Source organism: Trichechus manatus, unplaced genomic scaffold (assembly GCF_000243295.1).
Source record: "Trichechus manatus latirostris isolate Lorelei unplaced genomic scaffold, TriManLat1.0 scaffold00002, whole genome shotgun sequence".
NCBI classification, from domain to species: Eukaryota; Metazoa; Chordata; class Mammalia; order Sirenia; family Trichechidae; genus Trichechus; species Trichechus manatus.
In genome coordinates this window covers 10,149,308-10,159,083 of record NW_004443938.1, presented here as the reverse complement: position 1 = coordinate 10,159,083, position 9,776 = coordinate 10,149,308, and the positions used below count along the sequence as shown (strand labels likewise).

The 9,776-nt window shown below is 40.4% G+C and overlaps 1 protein-coding gene across 10 annotated transcripts in view; it reads left to right on the top strand.

Annotated features, from left to right (window-relative positions):
• MAP3K4 (mitogen-activated protein kinase kinase kinase 4) overlaps window positions 1-9,776 on the top strand; it is a 171,518-nt gene that overhangs the window by 91,625 nt on the left and 70,117 nt on the right. For all 10 annotated transcript variants that reach the window (XR_002823591.1, XM_012554726.2, XM_004368790.1 and 7 more), the window contains 2 exons: window positions 4,276-4,518; window positions 9,228-9,374. Coding sequence is in view for 9 of the 10 variants with exons in the window: in XM_012554726.2 (XP_012410180.1) it covers window positions 4,276-4,518; window positions 9,228-9,374 (390 nt within the window). In the remaining variant the exon portion in view is untranslated. The remainder of the gene's footprint in view (window positions 1-4,275; window positions 4,519-9,227; window positions 9,375-9,776) is intronic.

The following is a 9,776-nucleotide window of genomic DNA, read 5'->3' as shown; positions in this document are numbered from 1 at the left end:
CGCATCGCCCCGCCACGCACCACACGGGAGCGCGTTTCCTCAGGGCCGTGCGGCCAGACAGTGGGGCTCTCCTAGGTGGTGCTGGCTGCCATTGCTGAGAGGCAGGCAGGGGGCTGCCCTCTGTCCTGGTGAGGAGGCAAGGACTGGAGAAAATGCCGAAAGAACTCTTCAGAATTATATCATAGAAAGTTTCCTAAATGTTATAGAACTTTAAACAAACATTTTATCTGATGTCATTCTCTATAGCAGGGGAAAAAAAGCATTTATAGTGCCTCAAGCTTTAAACAGGCATATTTTAGCCCTGACCACATTTATCACAAGTGATCATTTTTTAAATTATATGCCTGTTTTAGAAATGCTTGGCTATTATGGGAAACCAAAGTATGTATTAATTTAAATACAAAAATATGTGTTGAACATAAAAGGATAAATTAGCCTTGTGTTCGTTAGTGCTGATGCAGATTGCTAAGGGGAAACACTCAGCTTGTCCCCCAGTTTTACATGTTAGTGGTTATATGCTGACATTTGTTGGATGTCAGGGTATATTTTACTATAGATTAAATGTCTAGCTTTTAACGAGTAGAAGGAAATTTTTTCCTCCCCAGACATATGTGAATCATTGAATGTAGCTGGGAATGTTATACTATTTAAAAAGAAAGTAAAGTTCTGCTTTTTTTCATTAAGTGTATCTCTCTTACACCAAGTATGTAAGTATTACTAAAAAAAAAAAAAAAAGTATGTTTTTAAAACTGTTGACCTTGTCTTCTTATCGCTAAGATATCACAGTGTCATCAAGTAGTACAGTAATAAATCTGAGGACAGATTGCAGATTGATCTGGTCAGATGTTCTGTCCTCAGTGTTGGATTGCTAAAAGAGAGAGGAGACACTGAGGCTTTCCTGGGAGTGTTTACCTGGTAATCTACTCATCAAACATTTGTTCACCCATTGTTTGCTAGGTTCTGAGCTAAGTGTTGGAGACGTATAGTTAACTAGAGATACACAGCCTTCTTTTTCATGGAGCTGATGGTCTAATAGGGAAATCCACTAGGTAAAATAACATGCTGTAGTAAAGCTTGATAAATACAACTGTGGAAGCATTTCCAAGGCACACATATTATGAGAAACAGGAAAGATTAAATTTGTTATCTGAGGTGGTCAAAGAAAGCTTTATCGGGGAGGGTGTCATCTGAGTTCCCTGTTAGAGTTTCCTTCCTTCCTAGCCAGAAGATACATAGGAGTTTATCAGGGACAGGACATTCTAGTAGATAATAACCTCTGATAATAAAAAGCATTAATTTGTACAAAGGCACAGAGGCCTGTTTGCTGAAGTCAGGATGTTGTAAGAGGTTTATGTGTAGAGGAGGAGGAGATAAGAATCAAGATCTATGTAGAGACTAGACCATGAGGTTAAATAAAGTTGCCTAATACATGTGGAGCCCTGGTGGCGGGGTGGTTAAGTGCTCGGCCGCTAACTGAAAGGTCGGTAGTTTAAATCCACCAGGCACTCTGTGGGAGAAAGATGTGACAGTCTGCTTCTGTAAAAGATTACAGCCTTGGAAACCTTGTGGGGCAGTTCTACTCTGCCCTTTAAGATCACTATGAGTCGGAGTTGGCTCAACAGCAACAGGTTTTTTTTGTTTTTTTTTTTAAACGCTTGTGGTGCCAGTGAAGTGTCTTAAAAAAGAAGAGATTAAGACACGTCTTTCAGAAGAAAAGCACTTTTGAAGGCATCATGAAGTCAATGGATTGAAATGCTGGAATCAGGAAAAGCAGTTGAAAAGCCAGTTTGTATTAAGACAGATAAGGTATACTACCTAGTCGTTCCTGTCGAGTCGGTTCCGACCCATAGTGACCCTATAGGACATGGTAGAACTGCCCCATAGGGTTTCCAAGGCTGTAAATCTTTATGGAAGCCGACTACCACATCTTTCCCCCATGGAGCAGCTGGTGGGTTTGAACCGCCGACCTTTCGGTTAGCAGCCGAGCACTTAACCACTGCACCACCAGGATTCCTAGATAAGGTATAAAGGAAAAAAACGGATTTGCGAAATCTTTGAGAGGTAGAACTGGTAAGGCTAGTTAAATGTCTGCAGGTGTGACTCAAGGAAGAGGACAACCATGTGTGGGCGTTGGTGTGAGGGCCAGCTGTTGGCTGGAGATGGCAGCCGTCAGACCAGGGCCCTGTCTGCAGCTCAGGCCTCTGCAGTTCAGGCAGTGAGCATAAGGTGCTCTGGGAGCTCCCGACATGGGGTCGGCACAAGTCTGACCTAGGGTGAGGCTGCCTGTGTTTGCTTTAAAACAGCTAATGATCTAGTGGGGGAGACAGACGTGTTAATAGTAGTAATTTTACAAATAGTAGTATGTTTTTAAAAGTACTTTTTTCACATGCACGTTCTGTTTAATCTTTATAATAACACTGTGGGTCGGAGGCTGGCCCTATTCTTAAACTGAGGAAATCAAGCCTGGGAGGCTAAGTAGTGTTTCCAGAATCACATAGCAAATTAAGTGACTTAAAACCAGGTTTTCTGATTTTGGAGCCCTTGATTTTTTCTATCGAAGCACATCACCTCTAACTGTAATGAAAGTCAAAATGAACTCAGGGTTGGGAGTGTTGCAGTCAGCATGCTGTGGGGAGAGAAGAAAGAGTCATTGGGAAGGTATCATGAGGTGAGCCTTGGAAAGAAGAATGGGACGTTGAGGAATGAGGAGAGGAGTGTGTCCAGATGAGGGACCAGGGTGAGCCGAGGTAGTGGAGTGGGGGAGGTCATGGTGCCCAGGGTCTGCGGAGCCTGAGATCGTCACCCAGGAGGGTCAGAAGTAGACCACAGAGGGGTTGAATATCCAGCTAAGTTCTTTGGACTTTATTTCATAGATGGGCAGGTGGGGGAGTCTTTGAAAGTTTTAGATAAGGGTATCATTCATTAATGTACTCCACAAACATTTACTGACAGCCTGTACTAAATGCCAGTCGTTGAGAGTATAGCAGTGAGGCAGTTAAAGTTCTTGGCCTCATGAAGCTGTCCATAAACGAGTGATTACAAATTATGGAATTACTCAGATGGCGAGGAATGGGTGCTCTGGTGGAGAATAGCAGGAGTGGGGAGTGATCCGGGAAAGGCTCACAGGAGGTGAGTAATTGATGGGGAGGAGACGCAGGCAGCACTCCTGGGGCTGATGCTTAGGGGGTACCTGCAGAGCTGGATACTCTGGTGCAGCTGGAGGGAAGTCAGGTCTGGGTGGGTGGGTGAGGGACATGCTACAGTGGAAGTTCTGGAAGGCAGGCAGAAGTCGACTGTGTTGGTCCTTGTAGCCCAAGGCTTGAGTTAAAATTTTTCAGTGTTGTGGAGAGCCACCGAGGGTTTCACAGGTGTGGTTGATTTATGTTTTGAAATGATCGGTCTCCTGTGTGGAGAACAGATTGAAGAAAGTCAAGGTATGAGCAGGGGGAGAGCAGTTAAGAGCTCACTAAATGACCGGGAGGATAAATGTGAGCGACATTGGGAGGGAGAAGAGCTACATTTGGTGACGTTCGAAGTTGAAGACAGGTTGAGGTTTTCAGGTTTTGATGGCCTCTTTGTAAAAGAAGAAGACGGGGCCTTTGAATATGGTTTAGGCTGGTGTAGCTGGAAGGTTCCAGGACAGTGGGAAAGTGTTAGCTTTCCCTATTTCATTGGACAGATACAAGGATTTAATGAGGATTACTAAGAGAATAGGTGAGCAACACCAGGATTTACAGGAAACATTAAATAACAGAATATTTGGGTGGTACCAGTCGGGTCAGTTTTGTGATTTTCTTTTTTTTTTAATCATCATTCATTGCCTAAGGAGAGCAAATGGATAAAAGAATTGGTTGAATTTACTAGTTTTTATGTTCAGATAAATGGCTGTTTTATAATATCTTCTCAAATTTGAATAATTCTGTGGTTTTTCAGTCTAGAGATATTGTGGATAATACTGCATATAACCTTAAAAATAAAGTGTTTTGATTAATTATGATGAAAAATATTAAAGATGAACTTGATTCTTTTTATAGTATACTGTATATGTTTTGAAAAAATATTACAATTTGATTTTAGTTCTTACTGTGGTTTTCTAACACTTTGAGAACTTTTTGGGACTATATTGAAAATGTTGAATTATTCTAAAGATGATTTTTCCTGTAAAATTAAAATTTTGTAGCTTTGTCAGCAAATTATAGACAATACTTTAGAACCACAACCTCCGGACAGCCTCCTACATTCTAATTTAATCTGTCTGTGTAATTTTTGCAATAGTTTTCAGAATTTCCGGATCCCATGTGGGGCTCAGATTATGTGCAGTTGTCCAGTACGCCCCCTTCCTCTGAGCAGAAGTGCAGCGCTGTCTCGTGGGAGGAGCTGAACTCCATGGACTTGCCGTCATTCGAACCTGCCTTCCTAGTCCTCTGCCGAGTCCTTCTCAATGTGATACACGAGTGTCTGAAGTTAAGATTGGAACAGCGACCTGCAGGAGAGCCGTCCCTCCTGAGTATTAAACAGGTTTGTTTCAAACGCTGTTTAAAAATTTTAGCCATTATTACAGTATCCCACAGGCTTATAAATTTTGTTTCGAAGATTTCTTTTTTTTCTTTAATGAGTGTATGTCAGTGTTTTTAAGCTATTCTTTTTAAGGTAATATAAAATGATCTTTACATACAGCCTTCAAAGATCAGATTGCAATTCAGTCTTTCTGTCATCTACCTTCTTTTTCTGAAAGGACATAAATGTGACCCTCCATGGGCTGTTAATATCAGTCTGTGAATACTGAAAACGTAAATTTCATTCATATAGATACAGTTTAAGTTTCTTAATTATTTCGTCCTATCTAAGCTAGGTGTAAGCAGATATATATCTTTAGAGTATACACGGGAAATGTTCGGACTTTCTGCTTGCTTAAGCAGTTGTGTGGTTTCAACAGTGACGACAAGTTTTGATTTCTTAGTTGTTTTTCGTTCTGGAAGGGGTTTTCTAGGGAATTTAATAATGGAGGGGAAACGCAACGGCTGGGAGCAGAGAGAATGGTGAAGAGTGGCTGTTTGTGCTTTGTGATATTACCTAATTGGTACTCACTGTCTGCAATATTGTTTTCAGGCATTGTATAAAATCACGGTGGTATGTTTTTTGTAGAATGTGTGTATCTCCCCTGTGGCCATGAGCTGCTTGGATCTGTGAAGGACAGGAGGGAGCATACGTGGGGTAGAGATGGAGGAAGAGCAGGATGGAGCATACATGGGGGTAGAGGTGGAGGAAGGGCAGGAGGGTGCATACGTGGTGATAGAGGTGGAGGAAGAACAGGATGGAACATACGTGGGGATAGAGATGGAGGAAGGACAGGATGGAGAAAACGTGGGGGTAGAGGTGGAGGAAGGACAGGAGGGAGCATATGTGGCGATAGAGGTGGAGGAAGGTCAGGAGGGAGCATACATGGGGATAGAGGTGAAGGAAGGACAGGATGGAGCATACGTGGGGGTAGAGGTGGAGAAAGGGCAGGATGGAGCATACGTGGGGGTAGAGATGGAGGAAGGGCAGGATGGAGCATATGTTGAGGTAGAGGTGAAGGAAGAACAGGTTGGAGCATACGTGGGGATAGAGATGGAGAAAGGGCAGGATGGAGCATAGCTGGGGTTAGAGGTGGAGTAAGGGCAGGAGCAGAGAGGTCAGAAGACAAGTACAAGATAGGATGGGAGGGGGGCATTTAATTAGAAGTGGATTAGGCTGATTAATGGAGATCACTGGGGGCTGGGTCCCTGCACCTCGTCTCCATCATTTCAGTTTCCACCCAGCACCGACCAGAGCTGTGTTCCCACTTCACTGACTTCCTTTCTCCACCCTGCATTTACCTAGTCAGCCATTCCGCAGCTGGTATCTGGGAAGTTTGGGTGAGATACCTACTCTTTCCCTTCCCACAAAGCAAATACTTCAGCAGTATAACTGGTGAAACAAGATAGTTTATTTTTTGCATGATGGAGATGCTCTGAGGACTAAATAGTAATTTATGTGAAAACACTTGAGAAAAAAGTACATAGAATAATGTAGCATTACTAAGAGTAGAAAGAAAATGGAAATTTGTGCTTAAATTCATTCAGTTATAAATACCTAAGTGGTATCTTTAAATAATTTAAAAAGTATGTCTCTACAATCTGAACAGGACACTTTTTAATAGATTTAACTATAGAGGTAGCTCTCTTACTGTGGATAATTATTTTAAAAACATGCTTATGGGCAGGCTTCTGCTTACGAAAGTAATCCATGTTTATTTTAGAAAACTTAGAAAATACTGAAAATGAGGCAGATAAAAATAAAAAGCACTCTATTATCCTGCCACCTGGAGGTAAGACTGTAACATTTCGGTGCATTTCTGTCTGTTTGTTTTTTATTGTATGTACGTTTTTCTTATGTATACAAGTAAATATGTACTCTATATTATGATTATTTGTCCTTTAAGTATTAAGCTATTTTAACTGGCTGCAATAGCATTCTATTATATAGCTGCATCATAATTTATTTAATTAATCCTCTGTTCTTAAATAAGGAGCTCTGGTGGCGCAGTGGTTAAGCACTTGGCTGCTAACTGAAAGGTTGGCAGTTTGAGCCTGCCAGCCGCTTTGTGGGAGAAAGATACGGCATTCTGCTTTCGTCCTCTAGGGTCAATATGAGTCAGAATCGACTCAATTGCAACGGGTTGGTTTGGTTGCTTTAAATAATAGTGATGAATATGTTTACAGTAAACCTCTGAGAACCAGACCTCAACGAGACTGCTGTGTTATTCTGGGTCGCACAAGTTTTTTGCCTCTGACAGGGTGCAGTCTTACCACTTTTCTGTTGCTCTCTATTAGTGGAAAATACTTGAGTTTTCTGTCTCTGACAGGTTTCCTTTATACAGGTTCCAACTTTTTCAGGTTTTACTGTTTATATAAATCTTAGTCTGCATCTCTGATTGTCTCTTGAATATAAAATCATAAAACTAAATTGTTGTTGTTGTTGTTAGGTGCTGTTGAGTTGGTTCTGACTGATAGCGACCCTGTGTAGAACAGAACAAAACACTGCCCGGTCCTGCGCCATCCTCTCAGTTGTTATGCTTGAGCCCATTGTTGCAGCCACTGTGTCAGTCCATCTCCTTAAGGGTCTTCCTCTACGCTTACCATCTACTTTACCAAGCATTATGTCCTTCCCCAGGGACTGATCCCTCCTGATAACATGTCCAAATTATATGAGACAAAGTCTCACCATCCTTGCTTCTAAGGAGCGTTCTGATTGTACTTCTTCCAAGACAGATTTGTTTGTTCTTTTGGCAGTCCATGGTACATTTGGTATTCTTCCCCAACACCAGAATTCAGTGGCATCAGTTCTACTTCAGACTTCCTTATTCATCATCCAGCTTTCTCATGCGTCATCAGGTGATTGAAAACACCATGGTTTGGGTCAGGTGCACTTTAGTCTTCAAGGTGACTTCTTTGCTTTTCAACACTTTGAAGAGGTCTTTTGCAGCACATTTGCCCAATGCAGTGCGTCTTTTGATTTCTTGACTGCTGCTTCCATGGGTGTTCATTGTGGATCCAAGTAAAATGAAATCCTTGACAACTTCAGTCTTTTCTCTGTTTATCATGATGTTGCTTATTGGTCCAGTTGTGAGCATTTTTGTTATCTTTATGTTGAGGGGTAATCCGTACTGAAGGCTGTGGTGTTCAATCTTCATCAGTAAGTGCTTCAAGTTCTCTTCACTTTCAGCAAGCAAGGTTGTGTCATCTGCATATTGCAGGTTGTTAATGAGTGTTCCACCAATCCTGAGGGCACATTCTTCTTCATATAGTACAGCTACTTGGATTATTTTCTCAGCATATGAATTGAATAAGTATGGTGAAAGGATACGCAACCCTGATGCACACCTTTCCTGACTTTAAACCATGCAGTATCCCCATGTTCTGTTCTAACAATTGCCTCTTGATCCATGTACACATTCCTCATGAGCACAATTAAGTGTTCTGGAATTCCCATTCTTTGCAGTGTTTTCCATAATTTGTTATGATCCACACAGTCGAATGCCTTTGCATAGTCAATAAAACACAGGTAAACATCTTTCTGGTATTCTCTGCTTTCAGCCAGGATCTTTCTGACATCAGCAGTGATATCTCTGGTTCCACATCCTCTAATTTACTAAAGTAAATTAGTCAGTCATATATTTTTAATTTTTTTTTTTTTTTTTTTAGTGTACTGTAAGTGAAAGCTTTCTCATTCAAAAATTTATACACAGATTGTTTTGTGACATTGGTTGCAGTCCCCTCATTGTATTTTTAAATTTTTAAACAAAGTTTATACCAGTTACCTTCCCCAACAGCAGCACTGGAATTGCTTTTGTGTTTTGACTAATATATATTAAAACTAATGTAGCAGTATAATCTTGTATGCACAGATCCTGTTAATTGGAGTTTTGAGGGAATTAAGTCCCAGCATATTAATGGAAGAAAGCTTAAAGGCCATCTCATTTTAATCTCATTTCATTCTTTGTAACATTACCTACCGGGCCTATATATTAACTATTTTGTCCGTCTTTTTATTCCTTGACTTTCATTTAATTTCATCAGGTTAATTTTGGGGTTTTTTTGGTGTGTTTTGCACTGTTTTTAAACTTCACTTTTTTTTTGTTGCAAATATTGGCGTTTTATTGAGGTAGAGACCACACATCACAGTAGGTGAGCTATGCTAAACTATTACAAAGCCAACCATGCTCTGTGGTATGTAAGTGTATTTAAATATTTATTTTATTACATTTTTGGTTAAAGAAAATTGGCAGTTACATTAGGAAGTTTTTCTGTAGTATCTCTTGTCTTACAATGTAAATTAGTAGAAAAATAGATTTTATTCTATGGAATTAATTTCCTATATAAATTTATTTCTAGGAGAATATATTTTAGCAAATCAGTGGTTGCCTGTATATTTTCTTTGTATATTTGTACTGTAATATTAAATATTTCTTTATTTTCCACATTTTGTTCTTACTTGAGCCTGTGGAGATATTTAAATGAAATACACTGATAAAAGAATGTGGAAAACATTTTCAGTTTTTCAGAGGCTAGGTTCCCTTGTTATTAAGTCTTAAGTGGGATTGTGTCAAAATTGAAAAGTAATTTGTGCAAAAACAAACGATTCCGACTCATAGCGACCTATGAAAGGCCTATGAAATAATAGAGGTTGTGATTGTTTCCTTGTAGCTGGTGAGAGAATGTAAGGAGGTCTTGAAGGGTGGCCTTCTGATGAAGCAGTACTACCAGTTCATGCTGCACGAGGTGCTGGACGGCCTGGAGCAGACCGACTGCAACATGGACGCCTTTGAGGAGGATCTGCATAAAATGCTCATGGTGAGGAGGGACGGACATGCTGTTTCTTGTGTGTCAGGGGTGGCGGGTGGGGAATGCTGTAACCTGATTCATCTCATCTAGTATTAGATTAAATTTCATTCTCCTAAATCCACATTATTTTTTATCCTCAATTGTTCTTTTTTTTTTTTCCTCTCATGAAACAGTAGTACGCATATGGTTTTATGACATTGGTTAACAACCCCACAACATGTCAACCGTTTCCCTTCTCGACCTTTTTTTTTTTTGGTGAAAATATACATAGCCAAAGATACACCATTTCAAAAATTTCTACATGCACAGTTCAGTGACATCAACTACGCTCTTCCAGTTGTGCTGCTATTCTCACTTTAGATGAAGGCTTACAGAACAAAATAGTTTCTCATTTAACAGTTAGTACACATG